We start from the raw sequence: 24,938 nt of genomic DNA on the forward strand, positions 1-24,938 counted from the left end.
CCCAAAAAAAGCTTGCAGCCATTTAAGCAACGTTTGTGCTGGAGATAGTGCCTATGCAGTTGATGTGTGCAGGCTCTTGGTTTCCCTTTTGCCAGCTTTACCTCAGTTGCAAGTGAACTGAGCTGCATTTGTGCTTCATGTTTTTATGCTGCAGTTAAGAGAGAGGGCTCTGGTTCATTACTCTGGCTCCTACAGAGCAAGGAAATTGTAATAGTTTAAACACACTTTAGTTTATTGTTAGAAGAATAAGAGTGTAGTCAAGCTGCAGGCTGGGGAAAAAAAAGGCTGAGAAATTATAATATTTCAGCTTTTCTTCCTCTGCAGAGCCTTTGTGGTAAGGCAAAAAGAGGAAGGGGATAAGAAACAAGGCCTATAGCTCTTGTAAAGGTTGTGACTCCTGAGGGACCCAGCTTCTGCAGAGGAAGCTATTTTACTGGGGGCATCCCTGACAGGGTGCATATAGGAAGGAATTTGGACAGTGTAAACACTTGCCTGCTCTATCTGTTTGCATGGTGAGGTGGCATTTGGCTACAACTGCTGTGCCAACAAGGCAAAGCTGTCCCTGAAAATCAGGACAGAGCTGATGCAGGACAGCCTGGGGAACAGCCCTGGGTTTTTCCCTTTAATTTCTGTATGAGGCTAAGGCAAGTGAGGGGGTTCAGTGGGTTTAAGGACAAGGCAGTTCCCAGTATTACTCATCTTACTGTTTCTGTTCTGTCTTCTTGTGGCAATCACAGCAATAAGCAGTGTGAGCAATCTGGCAATATAAGCTTGGAGCTTGACATGGTGGTGTGCTAGCAGTGTGTAACTAAAGCAAGATACTGGTAGCTATAAACACAGCAAATTATCTTGGAATAACAGGACGCATACGTCGATCAACAACCTCCTGTGATCTTAGCAGTTTAACCAATGATGTATAACAGTAGGATGTGTGGACAGTTGTGGGGAACCCATGAAGCTATGCCAACGATGCTCTGTGAGTCTATATAAGCTGTAGAGGTTCCTTAATTAAATGAACAATACTTAGATCATACTGGTTGTCCCTATTGATTCCGTACTCCGTCGTCAACATCTTCTTTTTCTGCTTTTCTTTGTAGAGCTAAATGTGAAGGAATCTGACGTTAGAGGGTGTGATGAATCTTCATGTAAATATGGAGGAGTATGCAAGGAAGAGGGTGATGGCTTGAAATGTGCGTGTCAGTTTCAGGTAAGGACTGCTCACCTCTTTCTTTGCTGTTTCCGACCAGTATCTCAGGTGTGTTGATCTATTTGTAGAATAACTATATTTATTTCTTTCTGTGACCGTTTGACGCTGTGCCTTTAAGGAAGGGGCACACTGGCTAAATGTTTATAAAATACTTTGTATTCTAAACTAATTTCATTGGCTAATTAAGGGGGAGAGATGAGATTGTTAGTCCCAGAGTGGCTGGAACGTTCTCGCAGTTCTTCTTCCTTTGCTGTCCCTTTTAGCTGGACTGCTTCTGGGCTTCTTGCCAAGAGATAAGAACTAACTAACTCTCTGTGCTTAGGCCTCTATCTGCTGTGCTAACTCCCCTTTTTTCTCTTTTTCTACCTCTTTGGGGGGAGAAGGGAGGTAGGGGGGTGAAGGGGGCGCAGGGGGAAGCCCCCTCTGTTGGGGGTCTGGTTTTTGACTGTGTTTATTTGCTGTATATTTCTGTATATATTGTAAAATCCCTGTATTTGTGGTGTTACATGTAATCTGCTTCCTATACATGCTTGTAAATACATAGTCTGCTTTTCTAATTGCTGAGTTAGCCACGGTTTCTTTCTCAGTGGGGGAGGGAAAGCGGAGCCTTTCCTTTCAACCCACCACACTCCTTTTTTTTTGGCGCCCAACGTGGGGCCTGGTAATTAAGTTGATTTATTGCTTGTCTCAGCTGGAGAAACAAAATGAAGGTACTGTGGGTTTTAGAATGTTTATTCTTCTCGGTCTTTGGGGTGTTGGTCTACCGGTACTGCATCAACCCACCACACTTTCTTTTCCTCATCAGCCAACTTACACAGTCTAACCATAAGCTCTTTGTTTTAATGGCACCGATCGGGATGGCATGTGACTGAACTTCACCAGGGTGTGCTCGGGGAGCAAGTGGAGGGTGTAGCATCATGTTAGTTCCCCACATGGTTTTCTAAGTCAGCCAGCAGCATAGACCAACATGAGGAAGAACAGAGGGCCCCTATGTGTTGGGCACTCGTGGCTTCTGTGACTGGCAGGAGCTGAGGTGAGGAGTGCTGGGTAACAGCCACTCTCTCCTTCCCCACCTTGCCTCATCCTGCCCCAAGAATGGAGGGAAAGTGATCTAAAGCAGGGAGTCCAGGCATGGTCTCACACACCAGATGAAGTTTTATAGTTTAAATGCAGTACTTACTATGGACTGCTTGCTATAATAATACCCAGTATTTGTGGGATGCTTCCCTGCTCTGCTGGAAGCCATATATGGTACATTAGACCTGGCAAGATCTTGAGGCATTTTAACTAAAGATAATAACAAGATCACCAGTGATCATAAAGTTTATGAATGAAAACACTGAATTAGTGTGACTCAGGGAAGTTGGGGGGGAAATATGGAAATTTGATTTAAAATAGCCTATGAATTTTTAAAAAGTCATAAATAGCAAGTTGAGTTTGCTTAGTTTACAGTTTGTGTAACTGCATTCCTTCCTGCCTTCCACCCCTGTCTTTTTAGAGAAAAGAGAATACTGAGGTATCAAATATTGCAAGACTGCCAGTAAAACTAGAAGAGGTAGCAGTGTTGCCAGTGGGCTATTTTTCAGTGTTTTAAAAATAACCATGTCTTCTTTTTCAAATAACTAAGTCAAGGGGAAACGGAACAGGAACAATGTGTATGGGATCTTACAACAGGTTTGGATTCCAGTGATTCAGAGCTGGCTCGTGATGCGGTGGTGTCCAGGTGGATACTATGCTGGGGGCATTGTGCAGCTTAAATCCCCTAAGAACAATGGGATCCAACTGCCTTTTAAAGGGAGACAAAGAAAAAACATCTTAGTAGAAGAGGTTTGCACTCATCATAAGATAAGACCCCAGTAATTATTTTTAAAAGGATGAGAAATTCAATCCCAGGCTAAGCGAAGGTTTTATTTGTTTTCTATAGGTGGTACATTTTATGACCCCTTCATACCAGGCTCATGAGAAATGAAAAAAAACCCCAACAACCACTAATCCATGAGGGTAGATTTAGGCTGGATAAAAGGGAGAATGTTTTTATGATGAGGGGGGTGAAACACTGGGACAGGCTGCCCAGAAAGGTAGTGGATGCCTCATCCCTGGTAACATTCAAGATCCAGTTGGATGAGGCTCTGAGCAACACAATTTAGTTAAAGATGTTCCTGCTCACTGCAGGTGAATTGTACCTTATAACCTTTAAAGGTCCCTTCCAACCCAAAGCATTCCATGCTTCTATGTGATAAGCCAATACTTTGTCCAGTAGAGCCCATTTTAGAAACAGTATTCTTTATAATCTACTTACAAGTTTACTTGTACTTCTTGAAAAATTAGTCCTATACTTTAAGGAAAAATGTCTAAGGATGAGGAAAAATTGCTTTATTTTTCAGACATAAGAGGTTGAATTCTTCCTGTAACTCATCCTTCATTATTTGTCTGCAACTAGCAGCACCAAACACGCAGCCCAGTTAGGTTCTCTATGTGCAAGACTATCTGACAGCTAGCTAATTTATTTTTTTTCCTGACATTGCAAGGTTTGGAAAAGAGATTAGACACATATGTGTACAGTGCTTTGGCTGAACACGTGCTGAAAGGAAGCATGGGGCTATCAACCTGCTCTCCCTGATGTGTCTTCCCCATTCCGCACAGCTGGAAAAGAGCACAGCCATAAATGCACCACTGGGTTGACCCAGCAAGGCACTTCCTGTGCTTTTAACCTGCATTTTTTTGGCACATGTACTCTAGTGAGAAAGTTGACTTGGAAAAATGGTCTCGGGTTCAGGTGCTGGTCAGGTGAGCATTTTCCTACTGCCAGGTGTGAAGCTGCAGCCCTGCCTGACAGCAGGGCATTTTAGGGAACAGAGGAGCATGGCTGTTCACAGCCACCCCTGAACTAAGGCCAAGGCTGGCACACACCCTTAGATTTGGGAATCTGGGAATTCAGTCCCCTTCCAGGCATTGCATTTCTTCCTCCTCCACCTTATCTGCTGCCATCCCTGTCCTGGCAGCGTTTCTTAACTGTTTGGTGTTCTAAAACTTTAAATATTAATGAGTCATAGTTTTTCCTCCTAGGAGCCCCTTTGGAGATGACTGACTGCCAATTTTATCATTATCACTGAAACAGCTATAATGTCACGGCAGCAAGAGCTGTATGGGCTATGACCTCTCTGAGCACTTTGTAGGCTTTCTCTTTCTTGCCAAGTCACCTAACATAAAGAGAGATACCCAGGTTCAATTCCTCAGAAGCAGATTTACAAATTAGACCATAGGAGATGTGCTGAAGGGTTCAGTTGTGCTCTGCTTGCAGTGACCTTAATGATATCACCAATTTCTGCAGGTCTAGTCAGAAAAGAAGTTTAACTCCCTTTATATCATAACGGAGAAGGGGCATAGCATATGTTCACCAAACTTTTGGAAGGTCTTTTGCTGTAATTTGGATGATGTTTTACAAAATCTAAATTAAAAACTGAGCAACACCTATTGTGTTATGGACTGCTGGGGGGAGGTGAGGGAAGGAAGAGCCAGCACAGGGCTCTTTTTCCATCTCAGTAAGAAAGGCTGAAAAACAAATGGTCTCATCGGATAACATCTTTAGTAAGACAGAATAGGAAAAGGAATAGTGAATAAGCCTGACATCCTTTCAGATGCTGGGCACCCCACAATTATGCAGCATCAGATGGAGCCCAGACAGATTTTCCTCATCCTTAGAGCAGATCCGATCTACAAAGAGATCACAGAATCACAGAATGTTAGAGGTTGGAAGGCACCTTGAGGGATCATTTAGTCCAGTCCCCTAGCAAGAGCAGGATCACCTAGAGTAGGTCACACAGGAACACATCCAGTGGGTCGTGAATGTCTCCAGAGGACAGTACACAACCTCTCTGGGCAGCCTGTCCCAGTGTTCTGTCACCCCCCAGAGTGAAAAAGTTTTTCCTTATGCTCACGTAGACCCTCCTATGCTGCAGCATACCCCTTGTCCTATCATTGGACATCACTGAGAAGAGCCTGGCTCCATCCTCCTGTCACTTGCCCTTCACATATTTCAAAACATGAATGAGGTCACCCCTCAGTCTCCTCCAAGCTAAAGAGACCCAGTTCTCTCAGCCTTTCATCATAAGGAAGATGTTCCACTCTCTTAATCATCTTTGTAGTTCTGTACTGGACTCTTTGAAGCAGTTCCCTGTCCTTCTTGAACTGAAGGGCCCAGAACCCGACACAGTGTTTCAGATGCAGCCTCACTAGGACAGACTAGAAGGGGAGGAGAGCCTCTCTTGACCTACTAGCAATACCTCTTCTAAGACACCCCAGGATGCCATTGGCCTTCTTGGCCACAAGGGCACATTGTTCACTCTTCTGGTCATTCGAGCTAGTAGGTGATTTCCTCCCAAGAAAACAGCTCTACTCCTAAAGGACTTTTGCATGAGAACTTTTGGCTGCACTGTACCAAATTGCTAAAGGCTCACCATACTGTGAAAAATGAATCACTCTGCCTCTCATTTTCCATCATCAGGACAGAAACCTTAAAATATCACATAGCAACTTTAGGATTGAGTAGAGAATTATCTATCAGAAAGTATTGTCCCCCTCAAGAGTTGCCTGTTTAATTATTCTCTAGAAGTAACTCTTCAGTATGAGATGTGACAGAACTGATGGCTGTGTTTAATGTCTGAGAGCTACTCACTATGGGAAAGTATTACAAAACTGTTAAAATAATTTTCAGAGCTGGCAGCATGATTTATTTCTCTCCACGCACGCTTAGTGCACTCTCAGTTGGCCGTCTCTGGCAGGATGTCAAAGGAGGGGTGGATGATTCCCTTCAAAATTACATTTTAAAAATTGAGTATTTTGAGGTTTGTGTGTGCCAACACACAAAGAAACTGTTATGGCAGAGAATGTCATTTTGAATTTGGAGAAGAAACTCCTGTCCTTCGGAGGCAGTTTATCTTAACTAATGTTGCAATTTCCGTGTGGATCCTCTCTGGCAGAGCTTGAGCAGTTTAATCACACATTTTATATGGTTAACAAATTTGGTGAGTAGTCTGTGTATTTATTTTTTTCTTCAATTGCTTCTTGTGCTTTGATTTTTGCTTTGGGTTTTGAAGATGCAAAAAGTGTCTGGAATTACAGTTACTATTGTAGCCCCAAACAGAGCAATGTCTCATTTTCCACACAGTCAAGTGGGGTTTGGATCTCCAGTTCATCAGGGAGTGGTGCATCACTCAGAGATGTTAGGCATATTGGTGGTCTCTGTGTGTTTCATGGCATTTTAATGCATATTATACATACAAGGGGTATATAACCCATCTTTCTTAAAATGTGAGAAAGCAGCAAAATAGAAGCTGCTCTTGCCAAAGCCATTTGCAGTGATGAATTTTACTTTCTTCCCTTTTTTTTATTGGTTTTAATTAAATGTAGTAATGCTACTGACTCTGAGCTTAAGATTTTTCAGTATTGTAATACAGAAGCATTATTATAGTTGTTGACCAAAACATACCCAGGGTGTTCATGAATGATGCTGGGTTGCATCAACAAGGCTATAGCCAGCAGAGATAAAGAAATCATTATCCCACTCTACTCAGTGCTTGTCAGGCCACACCTGGCATTCTGTATTCGGTTTCGGTCCTTGCTGTACAAAATAGATGCAGACAGGTAGGAAATTGTCCAGAGAAGGGTAACAAGAATGATCAGAGGACTGAAAGACATGTCATGTGAAGAAAGGCTAAGAGAACTGGGTTTGTTCAGCCTTGAGGAGAGAAGGCTTATGGGAGACCTTATTACTATGTACCAGTACCTAAGGGGTAGCTACCAAGAAGATGGAGATTCCATTTTCACAAGGCGTCACATGGAAAAGACAGGGGGAAATGGGGCCAAGTTACTCCCAGGGAGATTCCCACTGGACTCCAGAAGAAAATTCTTTACTTTACTTTGCTGGGGTATCTCATTTAAACTATATTGTTACCTAGAGAGGTTGGACCAGATGATCCTTGAGGTCCCTTCCAACCTGACATTCTCGGATTCCATTATTCTATGAATTTAATGGGGATGGTGATTGTTTTCTGTCTCCCTTGAAAGATCATTCTATGACCAAAAAGATTAGCACATCTGCCCTTCATCACTGTTTACTTTAAATTCTCCTTTTCTCAGTTTCCTCCCCTGTGCCTAGGCATACATTCTTGTATTATCTTGAAAGAGTTTTCTCTTTCCTCCGTGTTTATCCTTCAACTACTTCTAGATGCCTGTCATGTTCCCTCTAGCCATTAGGAAGTCCCACTATGGTTATTTTGTTCTTTTAATCTTTCCTACTGAATCCCTATGTTCAGTCCATATGGAGTTGGGCTATTATCTCAATGATCCAAAAGGAATACATACTGAGAAGCTAACATACTTTATATGTTCCTTTAGTGAACAGTTACAAGTTACTGCTGGTGATTCTTATTTATACAACTCTCTTCCTGCGTGATAATACGCAGTTGAGATTAATCATGTGATTTTGTATGACTGGGTTACTCTGTAATTTCTTTTTCAGTGTCACACAAACTATATTCCTGTTTGTGGATCAAATGGAGACACTTACCAAAATGAATGCTTCCTCAGGAGAGCTGCTTGCAAGCATCAAAAAGAGATCACAGTGGTAGCAAGAGGACCTTGTTATTCTGGTATGTAGAACATCACTTTGTGTTACTAGTGAATGATGTCACATGGTTAGCTCTTTAGTTCTGCCCTTAATTCCAGATATTTTAATTTTCATGATGTTCATAGAATGAAATAACGTGCAAAACCCCAGTCCTCTTTAGCAATCGAATATTTTTGTAGAGAAGAAATCTGATATGTCTTCTGATATGCTAACAGGTTAATAAATAAACATTAGAAATAGCAATACTTTATCTGAGAAAATAGTTTGTGGATGCTCCTGCTGTACGTATAGAGGAGCTGTCATTTCTGGGATGTACAGAATTAGTGTGGCCTCCAGCGAGTGACACTGATCAACCCGACTACCACTCTACCTGTATCAAACACATTCTCTTTGACTACTTTCGCTTTGAATGATTACATTGAAGATTGCCTCACTGTTACAAAATTGTTGTACCTCACATTTCTAATGGATTGGCCTTTTCTGTCTTCCTACACACTTAAAACATTGATTTTGCACATGCCTAAAATACATGGGAGAGGTTTTCACTGTCTTAAATGTTGCAACATACTGCTGGCCATAGAAACTTAGACACTAGAGGTCTTCTGGACCAAAGCTGTTCAGAAGAAACACATGGCTGGCTTTCTCAAAATTAAATTACATGACCCAACAGCATCAACAGCTGCATTCTTTTGCACATAGATAACACAGAAAAGAGAATTTTAAGTTGTGGGACATCACCCATCTTTTGATCCACAATAGTTACTCAAATTAACCTAAGTAAGGTTACATCCGTATGGCAGCCAAACAGAACTGTGGATCAGGTGCACATGCTCCTAGCTAGCTTTAGGTTGGCTAATCTAGTTGTCTATGACAATTTAGAGGCAGCAGCCTGGAACTCGCTATTGGCTGCAACATCCTCTGGAAATTAGGGTAAATTTATGGATAGTGTGCCTAGGCCAAGTCCTTGCTGCTGCCAGTCCCACAACTACCTCATTTGAATGATGCACAGCTGTGTTTTACATGAGCTGCTTTAATGCCTTTGACTAACAACACAGACTTAGGGCTGTTTACTAGGGTTAAAAAACAATCTAGGATGTTGGTCCTTGTAATAAAATACATATTTTGTGGTTTTTATTTCTGGTGATGGTATCTTCAAACAGCACCGTAACTTATTTACAAAGTACATTTATAGGTTCAGTTATTTGGTTGTGGGTATTGAATTCCACCTATGAAGACAGTTAAACCATTTATGCACAAATCTGAGAATTTCCAGTACAGCAATTTAAATTGGAAAGAAAGGTGCCGTGATCTGTGGTTTCCCACAAGGGACCAGAAGCAAATTAGCCAGGTACTCACGGCTTGCTCCTCTGTCTGGTATCTTCCCAGATACTGTGGCTACAACTCAAGCTGCTCTTGGCTCAGAGAGGGCTAAAGGGCCTTTCTCCTCTCGTGCCCAGTTCACCATCTGGAGCTTTTCCTTGGCTTGGAGAGGCATAAGGAGCCTCTCCTATGCACTCCATCATTGGGCTGTAGCTTTTCTGTGGCTCTTTTGGGATTCCGTTCTCTCAGGGTTTTCCCCTTTCTGCCTCCAGCACAGGGCAACGTTGGTTGCCTTGTTCCAGGTGCAAAGCCCTGGTGTGGTTTGCCTGTTAGGACAGCCTCTTCAGCTGTCTTCTTGGGCTTCTGTTGCTTCCTTGGTGAGAACAAGGCAAATTGCCTACCATCTAGGCTGGCTTAAATACTGTCCCAAGACAATTAATGCCCTTTGGTAACAGAGAAAGCTGATAGCTGAACCTTTAGGATGGGGCATATCCAAATATGACCAGGGGCGCACACAGTTCACAGGTGTGTTACAAGGTTAGTTATACATGCTACACATTTACCTGGACCATCTGGACCCCAAGAAGTGTCCAGGTTTGCATATTCACAGGTGCTTACCTCATTGTCTGGGTTAGGGCATGTTTTGGAGCTTGTCCCTTTAGGACATTATCAGTCCTTTGCAATGGTCATTTATTGTTGAGGATAATAATCACCCTTACAGTAAGGTTTGCCTTTGTGAATTATCTTCCCATATAAAATATGGGTACTCCTTATAGTATACTTATAACACTATAACCTTGTACATGACCATATGAAACTATATAAATTTGCACTTACTCTAACTAGAGTCCTGTGTTTGCTCTGAGTCCAGTCCTTGAGGATCTCCAGCTTTTCACCCCTTGACACTGGTGGGTCCTTGCTAGGCAAGGCAGTAGGTGAAGCTGCTATGGGGCTGCTGCTGCTGTCCCTATAATTTTGCAGGTTTTCCCTTAATGCCTGTATCATAGACTTTATTTGCCATTTGGGCATAGGCCTTAGAACATCAGCAGGCACAATTCCTTGCTGGCATAACTCTGCAAACTCTGCATGGGATGAGGCGTCCCTTTTTAATTCGCTGTTCTTTCCATAGCTCTTGGTATGAGGCCTTGGTGATTCCTGACTGCAGTGCTCAGAGTTGTGTCCTTAGGTATTTTCAGTGTAGCTGCCATTCCGCTCCAGGATGAAACATGGATTTGGAGTATGAAGGTTTGAACTGAGGATGTATAAGTAAATTTTTTTCATTCAATTTCATGCCTAAAACATTTTAAGAAACAAACTCACAGCATGGAAGTTTCCCTCACTTAAAAAACAAACAAGCAAAAGCTAGGATAACATTTTGGGAACAGCAAAGAAAAGTGTTTATTTTAATATGTGTTCTACCCTGCTAATAAAAAGATATTTCACAAGGAAAAAAATTATCCTTCTGAGCCTCATATTTCTGGTAGCTAATTGTTATGTTACTCAGCTACTCTGGAATTTGAGGGTTTTTAACCTTCCACTCCTTCATTTTACATCCCACATAAACCCAAGGAAACACAGCATAATTTTTAGCATTTAGTCTTACAGATTAAGACATGTGCTGATTACAGCTCTGAAACTGGGGATGTGGTTCAGGCAGCATACTGCATTTCTCTGTTGCAGTTTGAAGTGTTTCGGCAGAGCTCTACCAGAATGGTACCTGCTCTTCCGGTTGCTGTGAGAGTATTAAATGGTAAAAGCCATCATCTGGAACCTCTCCACACCCTGCCTGGGATCATGGGTCAACAAGAAGTCAGTGTATTTGTAATCTTGATCTGTAACACACATATATGTGTGGTAGTGTGAAGGTTTAATCCTCCCACCACATAAAGCACAGCTAAATTCAGTCGGAGAAGTGAATGAAAAAGCTGTATTTTACAAGCCGAATGAACTGTAATGAATATGTACAAATATACAGTATTTACAGTATATACAAAAATATAGAGGAAAAAACAGGAAAAAACCCTCCCCCTCTCAGGCTCCCCCCAAAACCCCTCTCCCTCCCCCCTTTCCTGTCCAAGCTACTTGGATGGGAAAAGGAGGAAAAAAGAGAAATAGATATTAAGGGAAAATCATTGGTTCAAAGCAGTTGTTAAGAAAGTTAGTTTTCTTATCTCATAAGTTTCAGTCCAAGGTCAGTTGCATGCAGGCTGGCCAAGAACAGAAAGAAGAGCTGAAGACAGACTGTAAGTTCTTAAAGCTACATTCTACTGATCTACCAATGAAATTAGTTTAGAATTATCTTTGTTTTCCTTTTTACACCTAAACATTCAGCTAGAGGATTCTGTAGCTGTCCTTTTCTTAAAGGCACAGCCTAAAACTGTCACAATATGGGTAATCAAATATACAAATTAGAAAGTTATTCATAGAGCCCCATTAATTTCCACAGAATGCTTCTGAATCTGACATGAAGAAGTTTTGTTCTGGCACATCATTGGGAGCTAAGTGGTTTCCTATCAGACTTGTAATTTTTCAAAGCAAAGCCTCATCCTGGCAGGATGCACTCAAAACAACAGAGCAATATTCTCCCCTAGTGTTGTAACAACTGTTTAATATTTGAAGTACATCAGGCTTCTGAATTTCATACAAGAATTAAACACATCCTGTTTTCTGAAGATTGATAGCTTCCGAAGCTACAGTGCTGGAACAGACTATACAGAGTGGTTTAGTCAGACCTATTTCTTGTGAGGTAATATTTTGATTATTTTTTTTATGAATATGGGAGATTAAGCAGCATATGTATTTATTTCCTTTACTCAAGTAAAGGAATCTTGCTGTAGCAAGATTCTAAAATAAGCAGTCAACAAATCCAATAGTAAGTGCTTTAGGAATGGACAAAATTCAACCAGCACCAGAACAAGAGGACACAGTCTCAAGCTGCACCAGGGGAAGTTTAGGCTCGAGGTGAGGAGAAAGTTCTTCACAGAGGGAGTTGGTAGCCATTGGAATGGGGTGCCCAGGGAGGTGGTGGAGTCACCATCCCTGGAGGTGTTCAAGAGGGGATTGGATGTGGCACTTGGTGCCATGGTTTAGTCATGAGGTCTGTGGTGACAGAGTTGATGGTCTTTGAGGTCTCTTCCAACCTTGGTGATTCTGTAGTTCTGTGATTAACAGCGGTGTTTTGTAGAAATGTAAGGAAATGTATGGCCGAAGTTTTCAAGACTTAACATCATCAAAGCAAATTTTTAACTGAAGGAATGTTGGATTTAAAAATAAAATAAAAATCTGGGTATACAGTGTTGTTTCTGTGCCTAATTACTCCAAGGTAGCACAAGGTCTGGATGATGAGGGTCTGTGGTTTTAGACAATACATGTAGCCCCATGCTGCAATATACAGAGAAGCTAAGAAAATGACTGAAAAGCAGCTTTCATGCTCTCTTTGCCTAAAACCTCACCTTTGAGAAACAATGGGTCAAATCAAGCTGTATGTAATTTTGTCCTGCACCTAATCCAACCTCTGAATCATCCTGTCTGTGACTGGATGGAGACAAACAGGCTTGTGAAGCAAACTGGCTGTGAAGCCCTTGCTGGTAGCACTTTCCATTTTCCACAGCTTCTCCTCCTCCTTGCTCTGTGGGATTACACTGTAAAGAAGGTCATAGCACTGTCCCAGCCTTTTCATCTATTTAAAATTTCTTACCCTTATCAGTTCCTTCCCTGCAGTTCAGCCCATAACAAAATGGGTCTGGACCATCCATCAGGGCAGGCTGGGGAAGCAATATCTACATCAGGACTCTTGCCAGATTCATAGCATCAGCGGTCTTGCTGCTGACCTGAAGGTTTAATCAGTTCATAAAGGGTGACATTACACTGAAATTCATTCATGTTCTGTCATCCTCTGCTGGAGGTTATCTTGAATGGCTTTGCTAAATAGATTAAAGAAGCCTGGAAGAGAAGGTGGTCAGGGTGCCCTGAGCATTGAGGAGTCCCTTGATTTCTTCTATCTCCGTCTTTTACAAGTTAAAATAAATTCCTTCCGTAAATAAGAAATAGACATTTATGATTGATTTCTCAGAATGTTTGCTCCTGTTATCCCACACACAGAGCTGCAGTTTTGACGGCTGCCAGATTGTTATTATATGCACATGGAAATGTAACCACACAATGATGTACTACTTCATCTATTTTACTTTGAGATTCTTTGTGTATTGTATATATTTGTAGGGCACGGTCCATAGCTTTCTGTAGGGATTTCTAAACAAAAAAGAAAGCAAAACAAAACAAATCAGCACCACCAAAAGCTATTTGCAAAACTAGAAACAAATACTGTATCTCTGTTAGATTTGAGAAATTATTCTCTTAGGAGCAGCTTTAACTTAGTGTTCTTCAGTGTGAAGTAATCAAACTTTTGCCCTGAATTTGATTGCACAGGTTGTTACAATGTTTTGTTGTGGTTTGGGGGTTTTGTTAGTTTGTTCTTTTGTAGGAAGTGAAGCACAACTACCTTAAGGGAGGTTGTAGACAGGCAGAGGTTGGTCTCTTCTCCCAGGCAACCAGCACTAGAACAAGAGGACAGGCTGCGCTGGGGGAGGTTTAGGCTGGAGGTTAGGAGGAAGTTCTACACAGAGAGAGTGATTGCCCATTGGAATGGGCTGCCCTAGGGAAGTGGTGGAGTCACCGTCATTGGAGGTGTTCAGGAGGAGACTTGATAGGGTGCTTGGTTGCATGGTTTAGTTGATTAGGTGGATGGGATTAGTTGATGGGTTGGATTAGTTGATAGGTTGGACGTGATGATCTTGAAGGTCTCTTCCAACCTGGTCTATTCTATTCTATTCTATTCTGTTCTATCCTATTCTATATCTAGGTGCACATATTGTCCTGAAAAGAAATATAATAAGCTCAGTTTAATCTTTTTAAGAGAGCTAAGGAAGAAATTATAGGCAACTCACTTCTAGATTAAGAAAGTGTAAAGATAATTATGCTCCTGCAAGAAAGCCATTACAAACCTGATAACCTGCTATGAAAATATTCATTCATGCTGAGAGCTGATCAAGACCTTTATTCCCAAATTCAGTGCAGTAGAGGATCTTTCCTGGCCAGCCTGCATTGTGACAGCACAGCATCACTATTCTGTCACTAAGAAATGTTTTGAAGCAAAGAAATAGCTTAACCAGATAAGCTACATCAACACGTGCCAGGATTTAACATCCTGTGCTTTGTTTTTTTTTTTCCTTTTTGCATGGCATAGTATAGCAGGAAATGGCTACCAGGACCAAGCATTAGCAACCACTTTCCCCTAAAGATGTCAAGGCAAACGGATATTCACTACACACAGTCTGGCACTGCAGAGGTTAAAAGCCTCTTTCCAGCAGCCAGAGGCCTTGCAGCTGCTGGCAGTTAGACTTGTCAGCATTCCTCCCCAAATGCTCCTGCTGGCTTATCAAAATCAAGGGTAATTGCTACCAGGCAGCTCTGCTCCTGGGAGGGTGGGGATAGAAACCGAGCAGCAGCAGCAGGAGGACGGCTGAGCTGATGCTTCTGGGAGAGCTGGGTGGCTGAGCTGGCATGCTTCTCTACAAACCGCTTTTGTGGAGCAGCATGAGCTCTGCTCCACTGCCAGCAGTGGGAAGCTGGAGCTTTCTCTGGTTTTTGCTCTGGCTGGTGGCTTGAAATGGGCTGTGCTGATTTTGAATCTCTTCCAAAACACTGGTCCTTGGAGATTTTGGGGCTTCTGCTGTTGCTTCAGGAGCTGATGGAGAATTACACGGTGTTGAGCAAAGAGGGAAAGTTAAATAAAATGCAATAGTGCCTAGTGCCAACTGTAGATCAGGATGGTCTTCTTTGGTGACAAGGTTCTTGCTAATTTTATCTGATCTTTACTTTAGCAGGTACTCTTTTGTATACCTAGGATTTAACTGCAACGCGCTTGCCCAGCCCTACCATGGAGTGGGATGCATTTTTAGCTCTGTTAACTAGGAAATCCAGGCTAACAAGGAACTAGGGATTGAGAGAGCAGCTGCCCTTTCTCCCTTGTGGCTCTGTCTCATGAGTAACCAAAGACAACCGAATAAAAGAGTCAACATTGTTCAGGACTTGTTCAGTGAAGTTTCTGGACCGTTGGTATGGGGAAGATCATTTCCTCCTTAATGCAGAGAAGGGGCACATACTCTCTTTGTGCTAAGAAAAACACAGCTACATCCCAAAAGCTTTAGGGGAAAATCCAGGACTTGAGTATAAAGAGTATAATAACTCCTGGGTGCCAAAGTTCAGGTGCTGGAAATCCCTTCTGAGCTATTAGCTAAGCCTTGCAATACCTAAATTCTGCAAATACATCATCTTTTTTTTTGGCTTTGTTTCCTAGAGAATGGTGTACAGTTTTACCTTCAATGTGTCAAGAAGTGTTCTGTTCTGCCCACAACTGCATAGCTGCTGACCTGTTTCGTACACAGATCTAAAAAAGGAGCAGTGATTTGGTATTTCTTTGCCTGCCTCTCTGTGAGCAGGATCACATAGGTTTGCTCTGGAAGTGCCCACTGGATCATCTGTCCCATGTAAATCAAGTGGAAAGGTCTGCTTGCTTAAAATTTGTCAGTGAACTATTTGTCTTCCTGGTTGTACTCAGTATTTGGAGCTGTTAACCTAAATGGGGTAGAGAGAAGTTCAGTTTTCATGCTAGTTTGAGTTAGAAGCAATCCCTCCTGAATGAGAGGCTGCAGCTCTTTCAGGTTTGGAGAACAGACCTTCTGTCTCTGCACAAAAGCAGACTCACAGTACAGAAATGGATCCTGTTCAGAGAGAACCACGAAAAAATGGGATTCTGACTGTAGCCTAGTGCTTGCAGTGTTCAGATACTGTATCTGATCCAAATGCTTCTTTATATATTTCATTCAGAAACTCCTTCATGGATAAAAGCAGCTCACAGCAGACGCCTGTACATTTGTGTATAACCATAATTTCATGAGCCAATTTGGAAAAGAGTGGCTCAAGTAAAGAGTTTTTGGGGGATGCTCTTTCTGTCCTGCTTTCTCACTTGCTTCAGCGTCTTTCTTGCCAAATCTTGGTGCACGGAGACCACTTTTGGAATCCTGAATTGGTCAAGGGCTTGAAAGGAACAGGGCTGCTTGTCCTAGTAAGTTTGCAAAAAAAGCTACTTTTTGAACCAGCAGCTGCTGGGGGAAATCTAGCCAAGGCTCACAAAGGGAAAAAAGGCACACCAGTTTAGTTTGGTGTGGTTACCCTGGAAACAAGAGTCCTAGCACAGCTCCCAGGCTCAGAGGGGGAGGCAAAATTTGAAAATGATGCCATGTTAGAAAGGATAAGACTCTATGATTTCTTGAGACCTGAAAACCCAAACACATGGGAATGGATCCATCTTCTTATCATGTCTTGCCAAGCAGAGACAATTGCCTGTGGACCTACCGTTTATCAACCCAATGACCTATAGAGACTGATGGTCTGAGCATCAGCTCTTATCATTGATGTGGCTCTCTCCTTACAGCTTGCTCTCTCTGTGTGATGGTATCTCTGCTTACCACACAGTGTATGTACCTTGGGATATAACTGGAGCCAGCGTTCCTCAGCTTGGGGATGAACGTGCAGGGAAAGTGGCCAAATTTGAAACAAAAACATGGAACAAGTCAGTTTTCTTTTGAGACATTTTAGGTTTGGGGGTTTGTTATATGAATTACAAGTTAAACTTGCTGACATTTGTATGGCAGCCTTCTTTCCCTCAGTACAGTTTATGACACAGTTCACCTCTACAAATAAGCCTATAAACCTACCTCATATCAGTGAATTATACTTCTTCAAATTTCTTAATGAAGCAATACTTCCATATTTTTCAGTGACACAACAGTGACATTTTACATGGGACTGTCTGCTTTGTCAGTAAAGTGAGCCACTGCTGATGGAACAAGAGCCCTTCTGGTTCTTGCATTTATTTCTGTAAGGTAATAAGCTCGGTCTGATAGACACAGAATAATGACACAAGAGGAAATGTAGGCAGAAGGAAAAAAGAACCCTCTCTAGTCCTGATACTCCATGTGACAGGAGATTATTTTTAATGTGTTAAGTGACCCAGTAATGTGTAATTTCACACTTTTATCCATGCACTAGGGGGAATTATTCTTAGAAATGTAGCTGCTTAAAGAAAAGAGGGGGAAGGGAACCGAGCAAACGGAGGGTTTGGTTTTTCCTCTGATGTCAACAACGAGTTCATATGTGGAAGTAAAACCCCCCATCCTCTCTCTGTGTTGCCTCTTTCTTCTTTCACATTTGTGGAAATAAATTCAGCTGCCTTCTCAATCTCTAAAGCAGGCATAAAAAGAGAGGTGTGGAACTGGCAGTGTCAGATCCACTCCTCTCCTCGTCTTCCAGAGAAGTTGAGCTAATGGGAACGGGGAGCAATTCACTGACTGCAGTTGCTATCCCATCCTCTCCTCTCTACCTCCTTTGAGCAAGAAAGAGCAAGGGAGGTTTGTGTGTTTAAGAACTTGTCTTTACTGACATGCTGGCACTGTGCAGAGTGCTACTCAGTGGGATGCACTTTTCTGTATAAAATCCCAAGCCAGCTCCATAATGCTCTGAAGTGGAGTTAGTTGGTCTGGGGTGATGAGGAAGCTCAGGTCCTGCTGATGCTTGAACTGCTAATGCAAAGGGGATGCACACACAAGCTGTCACTCATCAGATGCTAATCCAGTCAGGCTAATGCCAATGAAATGATTATGTTGTTAGATCATCTTTATATAAAGTGATTGACTCAGCTGAGACAAGCTATTTTGTCATTAGATTACTTAAGCCAACTTTACTTTGAGGACTAGTTGTCTTCTAGAGGTACTTCTGCAGTCAGGTGATTTATGTATTACTCCTTCAAGCTCTACTCCCAGGTCCAGAAGGTGAAAAGTATAAATATTCCCAAAATCAGATTCTGTGCTTTGCATTGCTTTTGGATTTAACAAATGTAGATTTCTAACAGCTGAACAAAGGCTAAGAAAGTAATTCTGGTTTCAGTATTCAATGATGCTGTTTCTGGAGTAAAAACATGATGACAGGGAAAAGAAAGATTAGGGCACGGTAAGCATGGGAAAACTGTATTTAAGGATGTCAGCCTTTATGTGGGATATTTGTTTTTACAGCTGGCTCATTAAATGTAGCACCTGAACGGTATAATGGTTTACAGTGACAAGTTCCTGAATAAACAGTTGATCCTGGAGCAATATTTTCTTTTCTTTTCTTTTTCTCCCCTCACCTTGTTTGTTTGTTTGTTTGTTTGTTTCAGATAATGGCTCTGGATCAGGAGAAGGAGGTGAGTACCAAACAACAGTTATACTTGCTTTTGGTCTTCCTTTCTTTTTTCACTATATGTGTGTCAGTTTGGTGTACATGACTGCTGTTTGACATGCATGACATGAATTGAGGAAAAATGATGAATTAACACTGAGCTTTAACACAGTGCTGTTATCTGACCATCTCAGAATAATATTTGCATAGAAATAGGTTGTAGTGTGCATCTGACCAATGTTGTTCTTTCAGATTTGACCTATGTAATTTTTGGTTTGTTGCCAGCAACATAGTGTGATGTTAAGAACCCTGTTTCTCACGTATTTGACTCCTGAAAATGTCCATTCACAATAAAGTTGGGGCCCCTCAGTTTAGGAAGGATGTTGACTTGCTGGAACGAGTCCAGAGAAGGGCAACGAAGTTGGTGAGGAGTTTGGAACACAAGCCCTATGAGGAGAGACTGAGGGAGCTGGGGTTGCTTAGCCTGGAGAAGAGGAGACTCAGGGGTGACCTTATTACTCTCTACAACTACCTGAAGGGAGGTTGTAGACAGATGGATGTTGGTCTCTTCTCACAGACAACCAGTACCAGAACAAGAGGACACAGTCTCAGGCTGCACCACGGGAGGTTTAGGCTGGATGTTAGGAAGAAGTTCATCATAGAAAGAGTGATTGCCCATTGGAATGGGCTGCCCAGGAAGGTGGTGGAGTCACCATCACTGGAGGTGTTCAGGAGACTTGATGGGGTGCTTGGTGCCATGGTTTAGTTGTTTAGGTGGGTTGGATTGGTTGATGGGTTGGACGCGATGATCTTGAAGGTCTCTTCCAACCTGGTTTATTCTATTCTATTCCATTCTAAAGTTCTTACTTTTAAATTTTTTTTTCCCCTGGCCATCATTTGCTTACAACATCTAGTAATGACTCTATCCTTGGTCAAACATATTGCCTAAAATATGTAATGATTGCATTATGATCTCTGTTTTCATCAAATATTTTAGGTGTTTCTCTTCAAATCCCTATATTCAAAGAGGGGGAATGTAGCGCAGCTGGTACTAGCAAAAGCGTTCCTATCTTTGAACACATCTTAACATTCTTTCCAAGGATTCTAGCAAGGATGCAGATAAGAACAAAAAACATGAGCTATAGATGTATACAGGCACAGAAAAGACATTTTGCTTTTACTAGCAAGGATGCAGATAAGAACAAAAAACATGAGCTATAGATGTATACCGGCACAGAAAAAGACGTTTTGCTTTTACACTTGGCTTAGGCTTCGGCTTCCTGAATGGGAAGTGTTGTAGTTCATGCTGATGGGACTGACTTTTGAAATAAAAAACTACGTGTTGTGGTCTTTACACATTTATTTTGGAGAGCTGTGAGGATGATTAGAGGGCTTGAGCATCTCCCCTGTGAAGAGACTGTGAGATCCCTGGGGCTGTTTAGTCTTTAGAAGACTGAGAGGGGATCTCATCAATGTGTACAAATATCTGAGGGGTGGGTGTGAAGTGGAGGGGGCCAAGCTCTTTTTGATGGTGCACAGTAATAAAAGGAACAACAGGTTCAAACTTGAACACAGAAGAAGATTTCAGCTTAACATGAGGGGAAACTTCTTTACAGTGAGGGTGACGGAGCACTGGAACAGGCTGATCAGGGAGGTTGTGGATTCTCCTCTGGAGACTTTCCAAACCCACCTGGATGCATTCCTGTGCAGACTACCCTAAGTGATCCTGCTTTGGCAGGGAGGTTGGACCCAATGATCTCTTGAGGTCCCTTCCAACCTCTAATATACTGTGATACTGTGATCATGAATCTTGTGTAGCTACATGAAATAGTGGAAAACAGTCAATGGCATCACTCTGTAGCTAAACATAACAGTTAACTTGCCAAAAATCAGGAGCTAGCTTCCTTTTTTTTTCCTTATCAAGTGAAGGAGAGGCATTTCCCTTCCCTTTAATAAGACATTATCAATAAATTCCTGGGCTGTTGGCCATTCTCACCTTTGTTTCCTTTTGGAGCAGTAATTGAAGGAGCAATTTTCTGCCCAAGAAGTATCTCTTCTTATCTGCACTGCTGACTTTTTTCTGAAGCTCTTCTTCCAGAGGTTGCATTACGCTCTTTCCCTAGCTCTGCTAGCTCCTCCTTCCCCCTTCTACCCAGTGTTTTATTCCACTACAGCTGTTCTGTTTGCCTCAGTGCAGCTATACAGTTCCTGTAGGTGACAGATGACAATAATTTAGCACACATCTGACTTTTATGTTTGGAACAGTTTTAGGAATGTTTGAATACTTTGGGGGGATATATATTTTAAATTTTTTTTCTCAGTATTTCCCAATTGGATACAAAAATCCCTGTTAAAGTCCTTTGTAAATGTCTCTGGAACTGATTGGCAGCTGACTGACAGATGTGGGGATTCTTTGGGTAATTTTATGAATAATTTGAAGAAAAGTAGGCTGGAACATGCTATGCTTTGTTGGTTAGGCTGCTCACTGAAAAGGTGATAGGTCCATATTCATATATGCTTACTGCTTGATTTGGGGCAGGAGACTGAATCCAGGTCTGCTGTTTCTTGGTAAGAGAAGTCCAAAATGGCTCTTCATTTGTCATTGCTGTTGGTTTTGTTCTTACTTGAAATATTTATTGAGCCAGGAGACAAAGGGAGCCGGAGGAAGGATGCATGCTATGGAAAGGCTTTGTTAGCTGGGATGCAGGGTGCCAATGAACTTTAATTATTTATGGAAAATGGAATTGCATTGGTGGAGGAGATTTAGTGGTCCCTCCATGCTCGCTAGTACAGTGGTTAGTGCATTGTCTTGGGAGGTGAAATATGTAACTTCAGTTCCCTCTAGGCAGAAAGACTCAAGGTGAATATCTGTACTGCCTGGGTATTGAATAAAGAAGGGACAACATATACCCACTACCTCCTCCAGCGGTTTTGTGAAGTTAGCCCTTCATTTATTTGGCTTTCTTCCAAGTGCCTCTGGGGCACCTGAAGTGTTCCTCTTTCTGTTCTTTATGAAAACAACTTGGTTTAGTTCTTAATTTTAGATGGGGGAAGAAAAAACCCAAACAACCAACAACAAGAAATTGAAAATCACACTTGTCATTTTAACTTCTTTTTTTTTTTTTCCTTTTTTTCTTTTTCTTTTTCATTTTCTTTTTTCTTTTTCTTTTTCTTTTTATTTTTCTTTTTCTTTTTCTTTTTCTTTTTCTTTTTATTTTTCTTTTTCTTTTTCTTTTTCTTTTTATTTTTTATTTTTATTTTTATTTTTATTTTTTTCTTTCTTTCCCTTTTTCTTTTTCTTTCCCTTTTTCTTTCCCTTTTTCTTTTTCTTTCCCTTTTTCTTTCCCTTTCCCTTTTTCTTTTTCTCTTTTTCTTTCCCTTTTTCTTTCCCTTTCCCTTTCCCTTTCCCTTTCCCTTTCCCTTTCCCTTTCCCTTTCCCTTTTCCCTTTTCCCTTTTCCTATCCCTTTTCCCTTTTTTCTTTTTTTTGATACAGCTAGGCTATTTGTGACACATGGAATTAGAACTGTCCCTGTCCACCTTTCTCACTAAACTGGGTGTTGGCTAATCCTTCTGCTGAGCACTTGGCAAGTTTTCAGTGTGTTGAGTCATTTTCCAGGTCTGAAAGCAATCCTTCAAAGGATGGAGTCTGCTGTTGCTTTAAATATTGAGGTCTGCTCTGGCCAAAAAGCTCTGTGATGTGTTTGTAGCTAGGATTATTTTTTGTACCATTATTCAAGTGACTGTAAAAGTGTTAGATAAAGATATTAAAAACATCAAAGACTTATTACAAGTTTAGGCATTTTAGAATTAAAACCAAACTTCTAAAAGAATGTTGAACCTATTGAAGATGGAGATGCATTGTTTATAATCCAGACAAGAAACAGGGGCAGGAACCCAGTCAGAGGGTGACCTGCAGGGCAGAAGTGCTCCTGTGTACACACCACAGTCCTGCCTTCCTGGTTATTCTGGCTATTGGACTGACTGAAGGAGTTATGAGACCTTCATGGCTTTTACTTTTGGAGTAAAGTAATATAATAAGCACCCAGGCCTGGTAGTTTAACATCATAGTCTTGACTAAGAGTGTGCAAATGGGAACTAAATTGCAAGAGGAGTTTCTGTGCCCTGTAGATTCAGGTGGAGCTACTGTGTGTAAATACAAGGAAGGAGCAACAGAAGTGATAAACCACGAAGATAAGTGAGAGAGAGACCTCAGACATGCTGTCTTAGAGATTTGTGTATTCTTCCTAGGATTTACATTTCCAGATGTTAGTCACAGAACCAGTGCTTGCTATGTTTCTTAAACACACAATTAGTGTGATTGTGTATGCGCCAGTGATGCTTGCACACATGGAATGGATGAGTGCAGCTGCTAGTATATGCTCAGGAAGCACTGCAGTTGCTGTGCAGGAGATGTACTGTTTGCTGGTAGGTTTTTAACTATGAAGGGAAGTACTGGGAAAGCATCTGAGCTGTGCTTTTTGGTTGTGACAGCTTGGTCTGTGACAGTCTCCACCGCTGAAATTAGGTGCTTTGCCTCACATGCAGCTGAGATTCGTGCTAGTGGTTCACATTGTTCTTTCATTTTTCCAAGCACAGAACAAGCTCATTAATGATTCTGAACTTGACTTGATGCAAATTTTCCCTCCTACTCCCAAACTGTATGATGTTAAATGCATTAATTTTAATGTAAAAAATACCCCTCAAACCCAGCACATTTCTGTACCCACAAAAGTCCTCTTCCTCAAAGGCTATTTCAGCCAATGTCTTGCTTTTGAAGTTGTCATGTGCCACAAAAATCCAGGTTCTCTCCCAAATCATGTTTACTGTCACAAAGATTCTAGATTTCAGGAAAAGAATTAAGAATGGGAGAAATTTTTCAGTGTGCCTGAATGAGATAAAGGAGTATAATTTTTACTGGTGACATGATTGTCTCATTGCCCTTTGACATTCTGGATAAGCTATTTCCATTTTCTATGCTCTGATGGCACAATATTCAATGAAGAGTTGTAATAAAATAGCTCATTTTGCTCATTCTGCTCATTTCAGAAGTCCAAAACTTCAATTAGCTTAATAAAAATTAGACTTACAAAACCAAGCTGTTGATCACTCGTGGCAATGGGCATTATGAAGACACTTAATAAGAGCAGTATGGGTTGTTAATTCAGAAATTAGAGACATTTCCAAAACCTCATTACTCTACCATTATGATTCACCTCTACAGAAAGCAATGTCAGAGAATGGAGACTCAGACATAGAGAAAAGTTGCTTAGTTGAGGTCACAGCTGAAGACAGTGGGATCTGCAATTTCCCCATGCTAAAGAATACAGTTGTGAAAGCAGCTCCTGATCCACTCTGTTTAACCAGTGATTTGTTAGAGCCTGAGGCAGAACTGGTGAAAGGGAAGTTACAGGCTCAGACTGATGTTCATCTCTGCCAGCTGTGAATTGCAACACTCTCTGACCTGCTGGATGTGCTTCCACAACTGGTAGAGCAGGGCACAAAAATTGATCCTCAGGCTGTCACATGCAGGTAAAGGTGGCAGATTTCTCTCTCTCATGAAACATTTTCTCGTTTTCCAATGCAAATTTTAAAATTCTATTTCTTGTAGAATCTGCCATGTTGAGGTAGGACTGTTTAGAAAGGCTTGTAGCAACAGTAAGAGGCAGTGGTTTTAAGCGTGAGCAGGGTACATTTAGGCTGGACATAGGGAGGAAGTTCTTTATAATGACAGCGGCAAAACAGTGGAATAGGTTGGCCAGCAATGTTGTTGAGGTCTCATCCCTTCAGACATTCAAGATCAGACTTCATGTGGCCCTGGGCAGCCTAGTTGGAGGTGTCCCTGCCCACTGCAGGGAGGCTGGTCAACATGATCTTAGAGGGTCCATTCTAATCTGATGCAATCTGTGAATCTGTGTTGTCTGTGTAAAAAGAGAGCTCACCTGGCATACCGTATTTAGCTATGGGGCCCTCAACACAAGAGGGTGATGGACCTGATGGAGCAAGTCCAGAGGAGGGCCACAAAAGTGATCAGGGGGCTGAAGCACCTCTCCTACAAAGGCAGGCTGAGTGAGTTGGGATTGTTCAGCCTGGAGAAGAGAACACTCTGGGAAGACCTTATAGCAGCCTTCCAGTACCTGAAGGGGACTTACAAGGAAACGGAGGAGGGACTGTTTCATAGAATAATAGAATGGTTTGGGTTGTAAAGGACCTCAAAATTCATCTGGTTCCAACCCCCTGACATGGGCAGGGACATCTTTCACTAGACCAGGTTTCTCAAGGCCTCATCCAACTTGGTCTTGAGCACCTCCAGGAAGTGGGCATCCATGACCTCCCTGGGCAACCTATTCCAGTGTCTCACCACCCTCACTGTAAAGCATTTTTTCCTATTATCCAGTCTAAATCTACACTCCTCAAGCTTCAATCTGTTTCCTCTCATCCTATCACTACAAGCCCTTGGAAAAAGTCCCTTCTCAGCTTTCTTGTAGGCTCCCTTCAGATACTGGAAG

General features: G+C 41.8%; 1 protein-coding gene across 2 annotated transcripts in view; it reads left to right on the forward strand.

Annotated features, from left to right (window-relative positions):
- TMEFF1 (transmembrane protein with EGF like and two follistatin like domains 1) overlaps positions 1-24,938 on the forward strand; it is a 147,562-nt gene that overhangs the window by 84,230 nt on the left and 38,394 nt on the right. For both annotated transcript variants that reach the window (XM_054164345.1, XM_054164344.1), the window contains exons 2-4: positions 1,098-1,207; positions 7,728-7,857; positions 18,430-18,456. In XM_054164345.1, coding sequence (XP_054020320.1) covers positions 1,098-1,207; positions 7,728-7,857; positions 18,430-18,456 — 267 coding nt within the window. The remainder of the gene's footprint in view (positions 1-1,097; positions 1,208-7,727; positions 7,858-18,429; positions 18,457-24,938) is intronic.

The sequence above is a fragment of the Dryobates pubescens genome, chromosome 9, assembly GCF_014839835.1.
Source record: "Dryobates pubescens isolate bDryPub1 chromosome 9, bDryPub1.pri, whole genome shotgun sequence".
Lineage (NCBI taxonomy): Eukaryota > Metazoa > Chordata > Aves > Piciformes > Picidae > Dryobates > Dryobates pubescens.